Genomic DNA, 21,735 nt, shown 5'->3' with positions numbered 1-21,735 from the left:
GATACTTTCTGTAAATAGGAGCATCAAAAGGTGAAGATTTCCCCGTTTTAATCCTAAAATTTTGTTTTAAATGTTTTTTTTCTTACCTAAAAAATCAGCGGGTATCAACCGGTAAATAAACAATTAGATTTAAACCAGATGGTACACATTTATTCGGTGATATTGCCATTTTGATTTTGCTAAGGTCTGGATTTGATCTCTAAAATCAAACGTGTATTTTCCGGATTTTGTATGATTTTTAGATGGGGTGCACCTGAAAGTTACCTGAGTTAACACAAAATTTGAAGCAAAAGTCACAAGTTCATAGAGCCACAAACTAATCAACCACATGTGTAAGAATCAGCAAAGTGTCCCAACCTTGCCAACTTGAAGTTGTGCAGACTTCAACTCCCAGAATTGCTCAGCCAGCAAAACTAAGGAATTCAGGGAGTTGGTCCAGGAATCTTTTAAGTTGTCAAGATTGAGAAACATTGCTAGCCTATATGGTACAGAATAGTGCGTTATTTTACCGTAATCTCTCTACTGTACAACTTCATTGTTGGTCTGTACTTGTTTTTCAAACTTGATAATTGGAAGATGGACTTCAATTCCCAGAATTTGCCCTGCTGGCTGAGGAATTCTGGAAGTCGAAGTCCACACTCATTAAAAGTTGCCAAGTTTGGAAAAAAAAAGTCTATATAATACAGTTTTGTCATATCCGAAGTACATCCATTGCATAATCCAGATATTTGGAGTTTGCGCACACTATGATGGATGGTGTAGCAGTGAACTTATATTTCAATGTCTGCGTTAACAGAGGGATAGTATCAAGATCAAGGAAAGTGATAGTACCGTTCTATACTGCACTGGTGAAGCCACATTTGGAATACAGTACTGCATCCATTTCTGATCACAGTAGAAAAAGGGATGCTGAGGCCCTAGAAAGAGTGCAGAGAAGAGCTAAAAGAATTAGGCATGTTTAACTTAACAAAGAGAAGACTGAGCGCAGGCAACTATTGACTGCCAGCTAGTCAGTGTTGTGATTCAGGGTCAGCCTGTGGGTTCGGCATTTGGGTCGGACGACTCAGAGGAGGAGGAGGGGGGTGTTGGAGAGGTTGTTGAGGGGGTTGGAGAGCTTGCTGATGAGAGCCCTCAGCCAGGCCCCTCCCACCCGGTCACGACGCAGACCCAGCTGTGTGAGCCTGACAGCAGTGGATGAAGATGACCCACAGCTGGCTCTGTTCAAGGACGCCCAACGCAGGAGGCAATCAGGATTAAACAGAGGAAGACAATGGGGCACCTCGGAAGGAGGCAGAGAGAAGCCACACCCTGAACTGTATAAAAGGGGAATGCGTGGGAGGGCTGGTTTGCTGAAGGCAACCGTTTGAATAGTTCCTGTTTCATGGTTCGTGTTTGCTCTCTTTGCTCTGTTTATGTTTTTATGTTAATAAATTTGGCAGGCTTAGTTCCAGCCTCTTGCCTTCTTGTAAAAGGGGTTGTCCCTGCCTTATCTGCAGGGCCGGTAGCAGGCTGGTACAGAACAGTCAGTCTCAAAACAACTTATATTGCTTGTTGTGAGCCTCCAGTTATATTTTTGTTGCCACATCTTATTTTTTTAGCCTTTTTAAATACAACAGAACGTACTTTATTCAACACTAAAACTTAATTACATTTTAGTTAACACCCAGCACGGTCTTCCTATTATCTCAGCCTTGTAAATCTATAGTCAGTATCCTTACAAATTTTAGACAAAGATTGTTTTAATGTTATAACTGTAAATTTCATAGCTCTTGTTTATATCGCTAATCAAAGACTGAAATAAAGATATTGCAGTGTAAAAGCACATGTATCCAAGTCTGAAGTTCCAGAATACAGTGGACTGTTTATTGAATTTATTGAACTCTATAAAGACTCTGGCCATCTTCACAAGCTAAATGACTAACATTCTGTTAAAAAAACACCAGCAACATAATTATCCCCAACCACAGCAACCCCTATATCTCAAAGCTTGGGAGATGGGGGGAAAAAGGATTTTAAAGGCAGGCAAGATGGAGCTGTACAAATCTCTGGAGGCAGATGCTATGACAGGGAAGCCCTGCTTTCTCTAGTCTCACTAGATGGGATTGCTTAATTGATGGACTCAAAGGAAACCAGTCAAAACACAAAGTATTCAGAAATGGTGATATTTTTCTGCTTCAAACCTTGCCATTGGGATACTTACACAATAATTTTCTCCTATAGAATATAACCACTCCACAAAATTTTCTGCATCCCATCAATACTTGAATTGTGTAGCTGGGATATAAGAAAAGAACTTTCTGAATTGTGGAACTTTCATCCTTTTTCCTAGTTTCTTTTTTTTTTGATACCCTTACAAACTCTGGATTTTTAATACAGTAACAGTAGAACATGTGGGTTAGGTTTATTTAATGTTTAAACCTAAACATTAAAGAGAAAAATTGCCATAAAACCCCTCTATTTTCAAGAAAAATGTTTCTTCCACCCTGTATGCAGAGATATTGTTAGTATGAAATGTGTAGACACATTATTTTGACTCTGCCAATAGTGAGAAAGGCTCCAGCTGCACACTAGTGTTACTTCCATCTGTTTGTACTATAAACAGTTTAAAATGTCCATGTATTTTCTCTTTGTGTTTCTGGATTTTTGTTTCAGAAATTATTCAAGCAGCAAACCAAGCAAATTTGAAAATAAGGCTCTGACACAGATTCAAAATTTCTATATCCTTTATTTTTAAATTTTTAAAGCAACAATCCAGCCTTCGAGGTACAATACACATTTAGAAGGCTGAGTTTTTCCACCACCTGTTTAAGCACCAGCATGATCATGCATAGTACTGGAGTTGTTTGGGCAGGGAATGTGTCCCCAAAATTTTATCCACCCAATACTTACTTCTGTAAGATGCATCCCCATATCATTTACAATGGGGGCTGATATTCAAAGAACAGTCAAAATCTCACATCTTCAGGTGTATCTTCAGCACTGGCCTCATCCTGTTATGACTAAACCAAGATCCAAGGGAGAATGATTGATTTCTAGCATCACAACTTGATATTTCTTCAGTACACAACAGGGCTTCAATCATTTACCAATTATTGAATGATACCTTGGAAAAATATGTTGCAGAGTTGTATACAGAGAATACATTTGTCACTCATTCACTACCTGTACAATCCCAGTTTCCAACCCTTCTAAGTCAACTAAGACTGTTCTACAAGTTTTAGGACAAAAATGCCACTTAGCACACTCAGAATTTAATCCAGCTTAATTTCAGACACTACTATACACCTCAGAAATCTTTTGTCAGCCATGGGCTGTGTAGCAAATACCACTGTCTACCATTACGGAAAAAAAATTACACGTCACTTCCGTTAGACTCAAGAGAGACAAGACAAGAAGCTTGGGGAAAGATTGGCTGGAAAAAAACAAAAAAACAAAAAAAATATGAAGTACATAAAGTGCTCCTTTAATGGTAGTTTTAGAAGTACAGTCAAGCTCAAGTTGTGCAGTTCACAAGCATGGAAGAAAAACAAAGATGACAGACACGAGTTCCAAGTATTAAGGAGTGAAGGAAAATGGAGCTTAACCGAGCACTAGACTAGACTTCCCCCCTGGTGGATTTCTCCTGGATGGTGCAGGTGCTGGAGCTACTGGGCTAGGAACAGGCGCAGCTGGTAGGGGCTTTTCTTCACTTAAGCCTGAAGCAGTTTCTTCTGTGTTTTCTGAGGGGGAAAAAAAAACAAGACAATGGCTATATAGAAATAGAAACATTCATTCTCTAATCTGAGGACATTTCACTTTTGGCAAGACATATGGAAGCCCTCAGAACTCCTAAAGCAAGTCGGAATCACAGGTTTACTATACTGAATCCCACATATGCTATAGGCATGCTTCTTCCCTTTTTTCAGAACTATTCTCTTAAATAATTCTTACAGGAATAGGATCATTAACTGAAATCTCTATCCTGAAGATACACACTAGCTTGACTTCAATAGGAGCTGTGGGGGCAAAGTGATTGGAATGCAGCATCTAACTCTGTCCACTGCCTGCAATTCAGTCCTGACTGGCTGAAATTGACTCAGCCTTTTATCCTTCCAAGGACGGTAAAATGAAAATCCTGATTGTTGGCAGCAATATGCTCTGTAAACCGCTTACAGACTGCTGCTATAAAGCACTAGGAAGATGTATATAAGTCTAAATGCTATTATTTGCTGCTACTTCTATCTTCTGCAAGACTAATTTGTGCAGAAACTGTCTGAAAGAAAGCAATGCTGAACTTCTGGCTTCTTGTCATCCTCCATTTGTGAATAGGTTCACCTTGTCGCGGCACTTTTTGTTGAAGAGCCACTTCAGTGCAGATTTTTATTTTGCAGCTACCTAATATTAACCAAGCGAGCATATGCGAGCGTGTGGTATTAATACAATAAACCTTTCTAGCATTTACTTGATTCAAGGAGTTGTTTGTTAAAGTTATCACTGTTATGAAACTGAATGCAACCAGCAGGTTTAACACTGACAACACCTTAAGGAATGAAGGAGGAAGAAAATTGTGGCAACAAATGACAACATCTACTCGTTCAGGCTAATGCTAAAGAACACATTATAGCTGTATGTTTTTCATCATAACAAACTTTTGAAGCTGTACTTGACCTCAGGCAATTTTGGACAGATTTTTACTTGTTAAAGTGCGGTGAGTGGCTCACTTCATATTAAAAATCTCTACTAAATTGTGGCACCAACGCAATTTCAGTTGCAGTTGCTCATAAGTGAAGATAGATCTACAGTAAATCATTTTTGCTTGTTCATATAAAATAACGTGGGGGATATAAAAAAAGTATACAATATCATCAAGAGAGCAAAAGAATTGAAATGGGCTGGTCACATAGCAAGAAGAATTGATGGCAAGTGGATGAAGGCAGACATACAATGGATCCCACTTGATAAAAAGCATCTATGAAAGAAACCTAAGAAAAAAAAGATGGATTGACGACATCAGCAAGTATTGCGGGCCCAACTGGCAAAAAAAAAAAAAAAAGGTCAGGACCGTATTGGTTGGAAAAATGCAGAAGAGGCTTCATTCTGCAGTGGATAGACAATGGCTAAAATGATGGTGATGACAATGACTAAATTATTAACAATTCTTAAAATAATTTTAAGTCATGGGAAAGTCTAAATCATGTCTTATTTCTCTTCAAATAAATTGAGTATGGATAGATGCTGCCTTGCGCCACAACTCGTAAAATGGGACAATGTAGTTAGGTTGCTGAAGGTTTGTTTCATTCTGCAAATAAATGCGAAGGAGCGCAGTGGGGGGAAAAATTGGGACTAAAATTAAATATCAAGAATAACAAGCTAATGGCAACAGGTACAACTATCAGCTTTAGAGTTAACAATGAAGACACTGAGGCAGTTGACAGCTTCTGCCTTTTGAATCAACCAACAACAGTAAAGGGGCAAACAGTGAAGAAATATGTATCAGATTAGCACCTGGTAGAGTAGCCATAAATGCCTTGGAAAAGGTATTCGGATGCAGGGCTTCCAAGTCAGACATCTCTGGAAGAAGACTAACAATAGATCTGTTTCAATGGAACCTCTTTCACTTTTCTAGATGCTTGCTCCTTGCAAGGAGACCACAGGATAGCAGCATGTCTGAGTACTTGCAGATGAGAAAAGCCATCAAGCTCTCAATTAGGGTGGAGCATTGATGGACACTGACATCACTTTCTAAACACTTGGATAGAGCCAGTTTGGTCTAGTGGTCAAGGCATCAGGCTAGAAACTAGGAGATGACGAGGTCTAGACCCGCTTTAGGCATGAAAGCTGGCTAGATGATTTTGAGACAGTAACACTCTCTCAGCCCAACTTGCCTCACAGGGTTCTTGTGGGGAAAATAGGAGGAAGGTATATTAGGGATGTTCAACTCCTCGAGTTATTTATATAAGTAAAAAATAAATAAAATGTATGTAATCTTATAGGGATGGTGAAATAATAAATTTGTCTGCACCTGTTGCAAGCAACATTGAGGGTCACTTAAATATTTTTTTTCTTTTCCTTTTTGCACATTATATTTCTTTTCTATCTGATTTCTGATTTCAGTTGTACTATCTTTTAGCATTGTTAAACTCTTCAATAAAAAGTATTCTTTAAAAATGGATGGAAAAGATATTCAGATGATATGTCTATATCTACAAAGATCAGAATAGTCCAAGCAACATTATTCCCTGCAACACTCTATGGAAGCTAAAGTTAGACTCTGAAGAACTTTGGTGTTGTAAAAGACTCCAATGAAATAGCCAAGAAAACAAACAAATGGGTCAGTGAACATATCAACCCAGAGATCTCACACAAGGCACAAACTGTTCTATTTTGGATACAACATGTGAAAACCTAGCTCTTGGGAAAGGTTTTGACATTGGGGAAAAGAAGAAAGAAGCTGACAACCAGCAGCAAACTGGATGTACTCAGTTACAATGGTGGCAAGTTCACTATTGGAAGACTTGAAGGACCAGGTTAGGGACAGATCATCGTAGAGAAAACCTGCCTATGTAGTCATTAAGAATTGATATCAACTTGATGGCACGTAATTCCACCATTCAAGGACTACAACTACAGACTACTAAGCAGACTACAAAATGAAGTATTAATATTCCACATTAAAGAATTCTGTAATTAGTTAAGATGATAATGCCACTTTTTGTTAAGCAGCCTGATCAGACACCAATGACCCAACTTATAATCAAGTCTCTCTCATACTATGCTTTGAAGAAGCAGTTTTTCCTGTCTAAAGAAGCTTCATGAACATGTGAAGAAAAATTATGCCTTTTTCCAGCCCCGAGTTTGCTAGGAGGCTCAAGGAAATCAAAGAGACTAGAAGACATGAATAGCAAACTTTGATATTTATGAATATTTAATAGCTTAGTGAAACAGAAATTACCATAGTAAGTGGATGAATGTTAACAAATAGTCTTCCATTGGATGGAGGTGATGTGAATTGCAAGTTCCAGATACTCAAAACATACTATTTTTGAGCTAAAATAATGGTAAGCTACATTTACCATTATGTTCACATAAAAACAAATACAATTGTTTGCATCATCATCATCATCATCTTTTGCCTTTCAATTTAAAAACAATTTTACCTTTCCACAATGGAATAGGGTAAGCAGTGTGTATAATTCTTCATAGGCAAGAATTTTGTCAAAAGTTAAGATATTTATTAAGTTTCATTTGGAGGAATCTTCCCAACGTTAAATATTTAAAACTCTTCAGCTATTGGGGGGGGGGGGGAAATAACATCTGACACTGCTCATGTCATCTTTAAGGAAGGAAGGAAGGTTTTTCAAGCAGTAATCTCTTCTGGAACCTAGCACACTATACATTACTACTCCTTTCAGGCTGAGCAGGTTGGCCGTCCATCTTCCTAGCTCTTCCCTGACCATAGATTGACTGAATAAATGTTCTCCAAATGTTCTCCTTTCTGTCATCGACCTAATGGTCAATGATATAGACCTGCCCTTCCTACAGCATTTAAAATCACATTCTTGAATTGTAACTATGTCTATGAAATTAATACTGAGATGAGGTATTTCATACTTAAAGAGGAATTTGATCCTACAAATTTATAACCAAGTGAGGCTGCCCTTCTAACCTTGATTTAAAATTGTAAATTGTAAATTTCTGGCTGGTATGTCAGATTATATACAGCTCTGTAAGAAATATTTTGACTTTGGATACAGAGAAAACAAAGTCAAGCGTGTTTGGTTTGAATGAGACAAGTGAAACTGGCCAAATCTCTCTGCTGGAATTTTGAAAATCAGTCATTTTGGAAAGGAATTCATTCATACATACAAAAACCAACTGAGATTAGGCCTGTAGGGGGAACTAAGAGTAATGGTAACTGCCTGCCAGAGGAAAGGTGTGCTATTTCATGTCTGATAAAGCTCCCAAGTGCCTAAGTCATTACACTTCATAAATAGATGTTCTGCTTGATAGAAAACTGGGCTAATTCCATTCGCTCTACTTTGTCATAAATATGGCTGTGCTAATTTGGATTTAGTATAGCCTACAATCCTTTTCCACTGTGATCATACTATATATTCTTCTATTTTACCGCTGCAAGCATTGCAGAATTAATTTAAACAGCTCTTATTAAACTCCCTAGTGGTTCCTTCTTGTAAGAAGGCTTCCAATACTAACTACATTTTAAAATATGGAAACTGTTGTGATTCAGGGTCAGCCTGTGGGTTCGGCAGTTGGGTCGGACGACTCAGAGGAGGAGGAGGGGGGTGTTGAAGAGCTTGCTGAGGGGGTTGGACAGCTTGATGAGAGCCCTCAGCCAGGCCCCTCTCACCTGGTCACGACGCAGACCCAGCTGTGTGAGCCTGACAGCGTGGATGAAGATGACCCACAGCTGGCCCTGTTCAAGGACGCCCGCAGGAGGCAGTCAATCAGGAGTAAACAGAGGAAGGCAATGGGGCACCTTGGAAGGAGGCAGAGAGAAGCCACGCCCTGAACTGTATAAAAGGGGAATGTGTGGGAGGGCTGGTTTGCTGAAGGCAACCGCTTGAAAAGCTCCTGTTTCTTGGTTCGTGTCTTGTTCTATTTGTTTTTGTAGCAATAAATTTGGCAGGCGTAATTCCAGCCTCTTGCCTTCTTGTAAAAGGGGTTGTCCCTGCCTTTTCTGCAGGGCCGGTAGCAGGCTGGTACAGAACAGAAACAACCTGTTGCATTTCTCCAAATCTTTTATTTCTACCTAATAAAAGACCAAGAGGCCACAGAGTTGACAAGCAGCACTGCAATGTGGCAACACCAATCTTTAAAGTTCTATCCAGACTGTCTTAATACAAGTTATTCTTTGAGCCTCACATACAATTCTTGCATTCAGTCAGTGATACTTCTTCCAAGCTGGGAAGAACATTTAAAAAGCTTAGAAGCAAGGGGAAAAAAAGATACTTACCAGGAGCCTCACTTTCCACACTCTGCAAACAAAACAAATTATTTCTTAAGTTTTGTAAACATTAATTACCAGTCACAAAGATTGAATGCCTTAACTTTTAACACAGCACCAAAGGTGCAGTTAGAAGTTCTATACATACAACATGAAATGGACATATGTTTTTCAATTTTAGACTACTAATTCTAAAACTTGAGCCAGACAGGAAAACTGCTTATATTTACAGAATAAATAGTATTTTTGAATACTGACGCTTAGATAATTTATTGACCTTTGAGCCTCAGTACAATTTATGCATTGGTCTTATCTTCTTAACAGTCAACTGTTTGAGAGCAACCAAGGCTATTAAGAATCAGTGGATCATTCAATCACTTCCTCAGTGCATTACAGGTCTTCCTCATTTAGTGACAATTATTTAGTGACTGGTAATTTGGTTGTTTCATTCAGTGAAGCTGCAATTGTGCTTATGATCTTACTTCAGTGTTCCTTTGCTTTGCAGACCTATGAAGGTCATAAATGAGAGGATTCCTTGTAAAGTTATTTTTTCATCATCACAATCTCAAATGGTTGCTGAATGAAACAGTCACTAAATGAGGACTACTTGTACTACATTCAAAGATATGCTCCTCATAGTTATGCAACCACCATCACCACTAGCTGGAAAGGATTTCCTGAATGGAATTCCTCTGGACTTACAATTTTTTCCAAGTGTATTATCTGGGAATTACATGAGACACAACACTAGACCTTTTGCTACTTATGGGATTCAACTGTATAGCAAAATTCTAAGCCAGACCATTTAAGTTACTATACTGTTGGCCTGAAGCTGGAATAGCAAATGTCTCATTTAATGGCAATAATTTAATATTTATAACTTAAGAATAGAGAGAAATCAACCTATATATTACATTTTCATAATGTGTTGCTGAAACAGTTTGAATTTGGCACATAAAACGATTTTCGTAAGATTTACAAAAAAGAATTACATAATGAAAGCAATCCAGCTTTAAATAAAACATAAACTTGATTTAATCAACATTTTAAAACTGAACAGGAGAGGGGATAATGTCTAAATGTCTAAATGAGAATGTATTATATAGAGACTCAGTTTAGATAATATTCAATACTCTCCAGCAATCACCCTTCACAGTTTCTGGATGAGTGCATAGGAATAGTGGAGGGAATAATGGCAATTTTTTTTTACTTTTATGTTAGATGATTCATTATAGAATTGAAGAGTTCACAGAAATACTAAAATGTATAAATTATAGCAACTGGAAATTGTGATAACTAAAAGAACACTGTTTCAGAAAAGCTATATTATCATTGGACAACAGAACCATGTTCAGATAGCAATCTAACTCAAATTCTTAATTACATACTCTAATTTGAGGAACATTAAACATATTGCTAATTGTAATGACTTTATCAATTCAGATTGCTAAATGTACGCTCTATAGGTATGTTGTACAATATCAAACAATAGTTTTATCAAACAATAGTTTTAGAAGGATGCAAAGTAATGTTTAACTGACCAATATATTACTTCTACTTTTTGTTCCCCAAAGTCAGATCCTAATAAGTCCCAAAACACAGTCATTTTTTTTCTTCTTGCTAATGTTAATGTGAGCTATCTGTTTATTTAAAGCAAAATATAGCAAGCATTAAAAAGTGCAAGGAGTGATAAATGACTTCATGGATTATGGAGATATTATTGTATAAATGGTCACCGCTATTAATAGAACGAGTTCTAGATAAAAACAATTCCTCACAAATTGAAAAGTGTGTATCATTTTAGTTATGCTGCATACTATATGCAGAACAGATTTCTTGTTTTATTCCCCCACCTACAGAGACGTTTTAAAAAGGGTGGAGCAACTTGTGGTTTCCAGATTTTACAGAACTACAATTCCCAGCAGCAAAGCCTCGTTTACAGTTGTAGTTCAGCAACATCTACTGACCAAAAATTCTCCATCCCTCATCTTGTTGATAAAAGTATTAAAACTCAGTCACAGTAAAAACGTACACTAATTCAAGATGGAACAAAGGATGCACTACCAGGCACAATAATTAGTCACTGCAATATATTCATGGTAAGGAAAGGAAAGCAACGCTTACTTTTGGAGTTACGCTGTCACCAGAGTTTGCATCAGAAGAACCTCTCCTTTCAGATCCAACTGCTTCAGAATTATCCTCGACTTCAGTGGACTTGGCTGCAAGAGTTATCATTGGATGAGATACGTCAAGTACAGCAAAGCATAATAAAGAGCATTCAGCTACTTATTACTTAAAAGAGTGTATGTGAACACATTTTAACAAGGGCATTCTAATAAGGGAAAAATTAGCTTATAACATATGAAATGCCCCCGGAAATTGAAGAAAGGACTCAGAAATAAGCAACTACAATATTGGGAATAGTGATGCTACTATGGACAGACTATGGTCAAAATATGTTAATGAAGGAGTAACGAATGTGAAACAAATTTTGTCTGATGTAGAAATATTAAAACCAGAAACACAAGAATAAAAACAAAATGTGGGTTTTTTGCACAAAGAAGGCTGCTAAAGTGGAAACACAAATGACAGCCAAGAGAATGACACAGATAAAAGATTTTCTACTAAATATAGAAAAAAAGTTGGTTAAAGTTTTGAAAGTTAATGTGGAAATACAAATCATAAACCAAGAGAAGAACTGATTAATGACTTTATTGGAAGCTTTTGGGATGGGAGAAAGCAAAATTGAGAAGAGACCAAACTCTACAACAATTGATTGAATTGTTGTTAGGAGTAAAAGGAATGAATGAATGAATATAAATCCTCTGAACCATTTCAAACTGTTTAAGCCCATCTCATCTATTATGTCTATTTTTAATAACAGAGCTAAATCCAAATTTAGATATTTAAGTCTCCAAAATTGCCTTAAGAAAGGAACCTTTTACCTGTTGACTTAGCCCAAGATGGTGGATTTTCTTCTGGAGTCCCAAAGATGGAAGATGCCATCCTGTTCCTTTTTCCTCCTTGCTGATCTTTTGGCAAATCAAATCCCATGTTGAAATTAGAACCACCACCTGGGGGACGAAGGACCCTAGGGGGAAAAAAAAAGCATTTTAGTTGTATTAAGAGACAATTGTACCAAGGAGAACTTACATATAAGTTACAAAATATGGTGTATTTATTTCTTACTCATTTTAAACCAGATTGCTTCTCAACTTATTAGAAAGATATGGCCAGGAACCATAAATTCCATTTTGCTCCAACCAAGGGGTTTTAGCTTTTAATATTGTTTTAATTGTTGGGCTTATGTAATTTAATCTATTTTAATTTATACTATTTTTATATCATATTTTATGTTGCCCTGTAAACCGCCCTGAGTCCTTCGGGAATAGGGCGGTATAAAAATTTAATTAAATAAATAAATAAATAAATAATTGAAATATTGATGTACAATCATCACATGTGAAGGACAGAGATAAAGGCCTATGACCCTAATTTTTTTTTCAGATAACTCTGAAAAAAACAAAAATCAGTTAACAAGACTTTCCCACATAAAAATGTATGATATGATTAAGAAGAGTAAGGAGAAAGAACAAATAAAAAGGGGAAACATTTACACAGATTGCTGCAGATCCCAGATTCAGCAGGGTGAACTACTGTAGATGGACAAATAGACCGGGTGTACAGCTTCCTACATTCTTTCTGAAGCATAGAACTACATGTGCACATAGTGGGTAATTCCAGCAAATACAGAGCTAAGCAGACATTGCCTACATTAATAATTATTTTAAGGTTATATGATAAGCCATATCCCACAGATAAGGCTTGGTTAAAAACAAAGACGTGGTTCCAGAATTATTTTTATTCTGTAGCCTATTAGACAGGCAACTTACAAAAGATAAACAATGAACCTCAGACATTTCCTTAGTAGACTGTCAATCTCAACTTGACATCTCAATTTTTTTTCTTTAAATGAAGTTGGCATGATGTAAAGCAAAGCTTCGCCTCTAGTACCAAAGTTACGTCCAGGAGTGCCTTTAGCCCCACCCCCCATGGCCTTAGTGGGTGATGGAGATCATCTTGGGAGATAGGGATCATGCAACTTCTGAAATGTGGACATTTCTAAGTGGACATTCACATTTTGTGAACAGCCATTTTGTGAATTCACCGCTACATGCTTTCAACATTCTAGATGGATGCATCAGAATTTTATATTCACTTTTAGCAGCAATATCCAGCCATTCAGATGACATCAGTATCCATTTCCTTCTTGCAGATGAGGCTGCTTATATAATTAACTTTAAGATTATAGCATGGGATCCACAGAAAAAATACGCCGAAAGGCTACATTGGGGGTGGGGTGGGTGCTCCTTGATGTCTGCAAGACTTCCTTCTCTCAGATTCCTATGGTCTCCAGAACATTATCTCTGGGATCATAGTACCCTGCATCATTACAGTGACAGATATGTTCTAATACTTTTTTTTTCACTACATATGTAGTCTATAATAATGCTCAAGCAGGTGTACATGCAGCAAACAGCTGTTTTTAGATTCAGTATCACCATGGCTTTTTGTAAAGGTGCAAAAAATTTTAATCATAAGAAACTTTTTAAAAATCATTTTCAAAATTCTTTGAGCACAAAAGATGGGAAAATTGGAGTAGCCATTTTCAGTATGGCAACCTTTAAACTAAGTAGTAAAAATCATGATAGCAACCATAAATGTTTTGGATTGATCATGAGCTGCACAAATACAAACCAAGCTTATTCTTACATTTAAAATAAGATTTGGGCTGAATATTAAAATTCTGGACTATCTTAGCTGACAAGCAGATTGTGACTCCAGGAACCAAAATTGTCATAAATACATGCCAGTTGCCAAGCCAGTTGATCATGTGAACATAGGGCAGGGGTGTCAAACTCAATTTCATTGAGGGCCACATCAGCATTGCGGTTGCCCTCAGGGGGCCGGGTGGGTGTGGCCAGGGTGGGCATAGCCTACTGGGTGGGCGTGGCTAGAGTGCGTGTGGCTCTACATCGTTCGCATCAAGGGTGCCTATGGGGGCCTGGGCAGGAGTGGGACAGATCTGAGGGTCTCTGGCAGGAGGAGGGTCTCTGGGCCAGGACCAAGGCAGTGGGGGCTGTTCCCTCACTGTTTCCAGGATGGCTTCATGGGCCACATGAAACCATTTCGCGGGCCGGATCCGGCCCCCGGGCCTTGTGTTTGACATGTCTGACATAGGGGATGCTGCAAAGGTCATGTGAAAAACTGTCATAAGTCATTTTTTTAGTGTTGTAACTTCAAATGGTCACTAAACAGCTGGTCGTATGTCAAAGACCACATGTATGAATCCAGGTTTCCCTCATCATTTCTAACAATATATTGAAAAAAATGTCATATATGTGCAGTTGATGGAAGTGCACTTTCTTTTATCAGTGAAAACTGTCCCACAGAAACACTCAAAATATAGAAATCTCAAGGTTCAACCCTTTTTTATTGTAAAACTTTTCATGCTGAAGTAGAACTGGCTGAATATATGGAACAGAAAGGCTATTCCTTATGCTCAATTCCTCTAGAGCACGGGTCGGCAACCCGCGGCTCCGGAGCTGCATGCGGCTTTTTAATCCGTCTCCTGCGGCTCCCAGTGCGCGTGCACCTCTCCGGGCAGTGGCGCCGCCCATTTGGAAAGCTGCTGAGGCCCGTTTGCAGAGCTGCTGCCTTTCTCTGAAGGCGGCAGGTCTGCAAACTGGCCGCGGCAGCTTTCCAAACCGGTGGCGGCAGGTTTACAAACGGGAGGCGCCACTGCCCGTTCGGGCGGTGGCACCGCCCGTTTGGAAATCTGCTGCGGCCCATTTGCAGAGCTACTGCCTTCCTCCGAAGGCGGTAGGTCTGCAAACTGGCCATGGCAGCTTTCCAAACTGGTGGCGGCAGGTCTGCAAATGGGCGGCGCAGCCGCCCTTTCGGGCGGAGGTGCGCACACACCTCTCCAATGTTTGGACAGCTGTGCGTGCGCGCCGCCGCCCATTTGGAAAGCTGCCACGGCCAGTTTGCAGACCTGCCGCCTTCGGGTGGTGCCACCACCCATTCGGAGAGTGGGAACGTTTGGAGAGCTGCGCGCGCACCTCTCCGAACGGGCGGCAGTTTGGAGGTCCCGGGGGTGGCTCCAGCAGCGCCCGGGCTGAAGATGGCACCACAACCCAGCGCCCGTCACCAGGGAGACCCGCCGCCGTGCAGGTGCCTCCCGTTTTGCGCATGCGCAAAACATTTTTTGTGCATGCGCAGACGCACGCAGCTCCCACTTTTTTGTGTGTATGATGGAACCAGTTCCCAGTGGCTCTTTTGCTTTTTTAGGTTGCCGACCCCTGCTCTAGAGGCAAAAATACAACTTGTTTTGTATCAACTGCAAGTTGTAAAAAAAAGTTGTCAATAATAGTAGACTTGATTTGCTTAATAATGATCACCAAACTCAGAAAAAAAGCACTTATTGCCTGAAATTTACTAAATAACAATTCGGTCTTCCAAATGTATTCACAGAACTTTCTACTTTGTGGCATTAATTATATGAGTGGAATGTACTGATGGTTCTATCAGCAGAAAGAGATGTTATCAGAGAACAAAGAATGGACAATTCTCACGCTATCCAGTTGGTAAAATTGGATTTTATCATGTTTACAATTGATATGTGTGCCTATTTGCTCACATTATGTCATATGGTGAAAATTTAGGATGCATGGTAGAAACAAAATATTTTCGGACTTTGTTGCCTAGAGTTGTTTTCATCTTATTTGTCACCCAATTGCTTTTCACCCCATTATTGCTTCAGTTAGCTCCAATACGACAGCAGCAGTATAAAGCCTAGCATTCTTCACAAACCAAGTTGGACTGCAAAAATTTGAACATTTGCTCACAATTTACAAGAGGCCATTTATGAGAACATTTCTTACAATTTTCTAGATTCACAAATATTCCTCCCTACTCAGGAATCACCCCTTCATGAATTACAGCCTTGTTGTGGTGAAGGGGCTTGTGTAATTCAATGAAGCTATGAGCTATGCCGTGCAGGGCCACCCAAGATGGACAGGTCGTAGCAGAGAGTTCTAACAAAACGTGATCCACTGGAGAAGGAAATGGCAACCCACTCCAGTATCTTTGCCATGAAAACCCTATGGACAGTACCAAAAGGCAAAACGATATGACGCTGGAAGATGAGCCCCCTCAGGTCGGAAGGCGTCCAAAATGCTACTGGGAAAGAGCAGAGGGCTAGTACTAGTAGCGCCAGAAAGAATGAAGCGACTGGGCCAAAGCCGAAAGGACGCTCAGCTGTGGATGTGTCTGGTGGTGGAAGGAAAGTCCAATGCTGTAAAGATTTTTTCTCCATAGGAACCTGGAATGTAAGATCCATGAATCAAGGCAATCTGGATGTGGTCAGATGACAAGACTGAACATTGACATCTTAGGAATCAGTGAACTAAAACGGACAGGAATGGGTGAATTTAATTCAGATGACCATCAGGTATACTACTGCGGGCAAGAATCCCTCAGAAGAAATGGAGTAGCCTTCATAGTCAATAAAAGAAAAGGAAAAGCAATACTGGGATACAATCCCCAAAATGACAATCATCTCAGTTCGAATCCAAGACAAACCATTCAATATCACAGTAGTCCGAGTCTATGCCCCAACCATCGGTGCCGAAGAGGATAAAATTGACCAGTTCTATGAAGCCCTACAGCACCTTATAGAACACCAAAAAATGATGCCCTTATCATCATGAGGGATTGGAATGCTAAAGTAGGAAGCCAAAAGATAACTGGAATAACAGGCAAGTTTGGCCTTGGAGTACAAAATGAAGCAGGGCACAGGCTGGTAGAATTTTGTCAAGAGAATACGATGGTCATAGCAAACACTCTTTTCCAACAACCCAAGAGACGGCTCTACACATGGACATCACCAGACGGTCAACACAGAAATCAGGTTGACTATATGCTCTGCAGCCAAAGATGGAGAAGCTCTATACAGTCAGTAAAAACAAGACCAGGAGCTGACTGTGGCTCAGACCATAAGCTTCTCATTGCAAAGTTTAGGCTTAAACTGAAGAAAGTAGGAAAAAGCACTAGGCCACTCAGGTATGAATTAAATCATATCCCTGATGAATATACAGTAGAGGTGACAAATAGATTTAAGGAATTATATCTGATAGACAGAGTGCCTGAAGAATTATGGACGGAGGTTAACAACATTGTACAACAGGTAGCAACCAAAGCCATCCCAAAGAAAAAGAAATGCAAGAAAGCAAAATGGCTGTCTGAGGAAGCTTTGCAAATAGTTGAGGAAAGGAGGGAAGCGAAAGGCAAGGGAGAAAAAGAAAGATACGCCAATTGAATGCAGAATTCCAGAGAATAGCTAGAAGAGATAAGAATGCTTTCTTATAAGAACAGTGCAAAGAAATAGAAGAAAACAATAGAATAGGGAGGACCAGACATCTTTTCAAGAAAATTGGAGAGATGAAGGGAACGTTTCATGCAAAAATGGGCATGATAAAGGACCAAAATGGCAGGGACCTAACAGAGGCAAAAGAGATTAAGAACAGGTGGCAAAATTACACAGAACTATACAAGAATGAGCTTAATGTCCCTGATAATCACAATGAGGTGGTCACTGACCTTGAGCCAGACATCCTAGAATGTGAAGTGAAGTGGGCCTTAGAAAAGCTGAGCAACAACAAAGCTAGTGGAGGTGACAGTATTCCAGCTGAGCTATTCAAAATCTTAAAAGATGATGCAGTAAATGTGCTACACTCAATTTGCCAGCAAATTTGGAAAACTCAACAGTGGCCACAGGATTGGAAAAGATCAGTTTACATTCCAATTCCAAAGAAAGGCAGTGCCAAAGAATGTTGAAACTACCGCACCATTGCACTCATTTCTCATGCTAGTAAAGTTATGCTTAAAATCCTACAAGCTAGACTCCAGCAGTATGTGGATCGAGAACTACCAGGCAGGATTTCGAAGAGGCAAAGGAACTAGAGATCAAATTGCCAACATACGCTGGATCATGGAGAAGGCTAGGGAGTTCCAGAAAAACATCATCTTCTGCTTCATTGACTATGCTAAAGCCTTTGATTGTGTGGATCATAACAAACTGTGGCAAATCCTTAAAGAGATGGGTGTACCAGACCATCTTATTTGTCTCGAGAAGCCTATATGTGGGCCAAGAAGCAACAGTGAGAACTGGACACAGAACCACTGATTGGTTCAAAATTGGGAAAGGAGTCCGGCAAGGTTGTATACTGTCGCCCTACCTATTTAACTTATATGCAGAGCACATCATGACAAAGGCAGGGTTAGAGGAATCAAAAGTTGGAATTAAGATTGCCGGAAGAAATATCAACAACCTAAGATATGCAGATACCACTCTAATGGCAGAAAGTGAAGAAGAACTAAAGAACCTCTTGTCGTATAGTCAAGGCTATGGTCTTCCCAGTTGCAATGTATGGCAGTGAAAGTTGGACCATGAAAAAGGCTGAGCGCCAAAGAATTGAGGCCTCAACTATGGTGCTGGAGAAGACTCCTGCGAGTCCCTTGGACTGCAAGGCGATCAAACCGGGTCAGTCCTAGAAGAGATCAACCCTGACTGCTTTTTAGAAGGCCAGCTGCTGAAGCTAAAACTCTAAATACTTTGGCCAATGCTGGGAAAGATTGAGGGCAAGAGTAGAAAGGGACGAGAGAGAATGAGGTGGCTGGATGGAGTGACTGAAGCAGTAGGCGTGAGCTTAAATGGACTCCAGAAGATGGTAGAGGACAGGAAGCCCTGGAGGAAGGGTCGCCATGAGTCATACACGACTTCGCAGCTAACAACTCAGGAATCAGTATGGGGAAATCTCTGGTATCCAGTTGTCTCTACACTTTAATTCTCACTATTCCTGACTACCTTCCATGCCATTTGAAATTGTTACTGCTGCACATCATCATCTGGTCAAAGGTTCTTCACCTTTGCAATATATTATGGCCTCTTAGACAGTATAACAACAGGGGAAGCTAATTTCAAGGCAAATCTTTATGGAAACTTGATGTGACATTTCTTCAGACTAGAGCCATTTGGTATGATTACGGTTACTATTACATCCACGATTTGTTGCACACTACTATAACACAGGAACTCAAAAATATTTCACCCTTTCTTTGTTCCAGAACAAGTCATTGATCGGCTAACTAAAAAAAAAACAACAAACCCAAATTGAAACATTCACTCACCAACTCTCCCACAATCCCAAGGACAACCACTGCAACATCCACACCGTAGCTGTTTATTCTGCATAAGAGACTACAAATAAAACACCACTGGAGCCCGACTGTATTTCAACGCCAATCCCTTTAAAGTAATACAGCGTAAGCTTAGTATACTTCTAAACAAGTCTTGCTCAAAGTGCCACCGAACTGACTGGCAGAAGTTGGACCCGAGGAGGAAGCCGCTTTCCCAAGAATGCTTGAAGTTGCTGACCTAATCCCAGCCCCAAAGGCTGGAGTTAACAGGTAGAGGCAGCGACAAGACGCAAGACAAAAGAAGCGTGGCTAGCCCCACCCAGCGAGAGCCACCTACTCTTACGAGGAATCCTAGCCAGAGTAAGACACTACTAACAGCAAGGCGAGAAGATAAGCCGATAACCGGGGCCGGGCTGAGAGAGAAGGGCTGAAAGCCTCCGATTCAACTAGCGGGAGTTGAGCCTCCTTTGTTCCGACGAGAGGGGACGGCGCTCCGTGCTAAAGGCACATCGTCGAGACTCGTAGCACGTCCCCAGCATCCCGCAGCTGGATCACTTAAAGCGGGAGGAAGGCAAAAAAATGCTACGACGGCGGGCAGGCATCCACCCTGCCGAGCAGACGGCGAAAAAGGCCAAGCCCGCCGCCGCCGCTTTTCTCTCTCTCGCCGCCAGGCCCCGCGCCTCGCCCCCAACTAACCAAACCTACGAAAGGGGCGAAAAGGGGAGGCGCGTGGAAAGCTACAGGTTCGGCGGAGTCCCGAGGCCTGCTTTAGGCGGAAGCCGGGGGCAGCCGACGCCTCGCCTCGCCTTCCCGACGGATGCCAGGAAGGAGGCTGCTCTCTCGCCTCGCCGACTCAACAGATGGAGGCGCCGGGCGGGTGCCGGCAGACGGGCGCGCCGGTGTGACAATAGCCCCGGCCTTCCCCCCCCCTCTCTTTCTCTCTCTCTCGCGGCAGCAGCCCTTCGCGCTCCCCTCCTCGCCTCTTGAGCCCTCGGCGGTGGGGAGGGAGCAGGGCCGGCGGCGGGAAGGGTTTCCGCGGGCCACAATGCCAAGAAAAGGGAGCCTTCTTCCCTGCAGGAGAAGAAATTCCCACCCGGGGTTTGCGGGGGTGGGTGGGGGGATTTCTTCGCGTCTCTCCCAGCCACAAGCCGGGACCTGAGGAATTCTGAGCCAGAGCCCAGCCCAGCCTAGCCCCGCACCGCGCCTCCCCGAAATCCAGGGCGTTTCGCCGCGCGGTCCCTTCCCGGAGATTCCGCGCCGTAGAAAGGGAATTGGGCGAAGACGGCCCCGCGTCTTAGGGGGAGGCAAGGAGAGTGAACGAACAGCAACTTCTTGCGGACGCTTTCCCAGTCACGCACCTGGAGCTACTTCGGCCGCTGGGGTCCATCCCCGTGTAAGTAGTCGTGGTGGTCATGGTGGGGAAGAACTTGGAAGAAACCGCCCGGGTGCGAAGCCAGCGGAAGGTGATGTTTCCGCACTCGGCTCCTGCCAGCTACAACTGCAGTAGCCGCTCCGCACTTGCAGCTGCTTTTATAGGGTTCGTCCTTTCCATCGCCTCATTGGATGGTTCAAACGCCCTGTCCTGATTAAGTGAGCCTCGTGCCACTCCAGACGCTGCCCCTCCTCCGAGCCCAGCAATGTTCGTTCGCCACAGTCTGTTAAAATGGATTCGTCGACAACTACCGTTACTTCGCGTCCATTGGTCGATACTATCTGTCCCGCCTCTTGGCGTGTGATTTAACAACGAGGCCGTCATTTAAATAAAATAGGTTAGCATTGGCTAGACTGCACATGAGGCAGCAACAACTTCCTCAGTCTTTTTTTTATGGAGTAGCAGTTTGAGATCCGGTCAAAGGGAGTGGCAGAGCTCAGTGAGCCTCACAGGCGAGTGATCTCCAATCTCTCGTGGGACCCGTGTGGAATCAAATGAAAACGCCAGTGTAATAAAATACGAAACGTATCGCAATGTATTTAAAAATATACCACGTAACATACCTCTACCAAATCGCTGCTTTAGCAGAGCACCTCAAATCGTTATTTCCTAGAGAATGTTGCCCTCAGCCCCACATTAACTATGGTATTTATACTGTACACCATGAACAGAAAAAATACACATCCTGTAAAAATACACATATCTTGTACTGTGTGGATCAAGCTGGGTGTGTTATGGAAGAAAAAACCCTTAAGTAGATGGCAGGAGACACATGAAACAAAAGCAATTTTTCATATAGATACTAGAGATGGCACTTTCGACCAGAAAAACCAATTCTCATTCTACGTATGAAGCTGTTATATAAAAGTCCCTTTTTTAAAAAAATATGAGGCTGCTAAAGCAAAGCTATCCAAAATTTCTATTTTGCAGAAGCAGAGGTTAATTTTTCTACAACTTTTACTTGAGAATTTACATATACAAACATGGTATGCTCTATACCCCAGAGAACTGATGAGTGTTTAAATAGAAGAGCACCGTCACATAAATTTTATTCTATATGCTTGAGTATGTGTCTATGTATAATAAAATATATTAGCAA

The 21,735-nt window shown here is 41.1% G+C and overlaps 1 protein-coding gene across 1 annotated transcript; it reads right to left on the bottom strand.

Moving 5' to 3' along the window:
* Positions 1-2,711: 2,711 nt before the first annotated feature.
* Positions 2,712-20,740, bottom strand: JPT1 (Jupiter microtubule associated homolog 1). Its single transcript, XM_083356161.1, has 5 exons — positions 20,563-20,740; positions 11,890-12,035; positions 11,069-11,163; positions 8,954-8,975; positions 2,712-3,719 (listed from the first exon to the last, which is right to left on the bottom strand). Exons 1-5 carry the CDS (start codon positions 20,616-20,618, stop codon positions 3,580-3,582), a joined length of 459 nt encoding a protein of 152 aa, XP_083212287.1. The 5' UTR covers positions 20,619-20,740; the 3' UTR covers positions 2,712-3,579.
* Positions 20,741-21,735: the final 995 nt, after the last annotated feature.

This window comes from Vipera ursinii, assembly GCF_947247035.1.
Source record: "Vipera ursinii genome assembly, chromosome: 2".
Classification (NCBI taxonomy): Eukaryota; Metazoa; Chordata; class Lepidosauria; order Squamata; family Viperidae; genus Vipera; species Vipera ursinii.
This window is presented reverse-complemented; position numbering and strand designations above follow the sequence as displayed.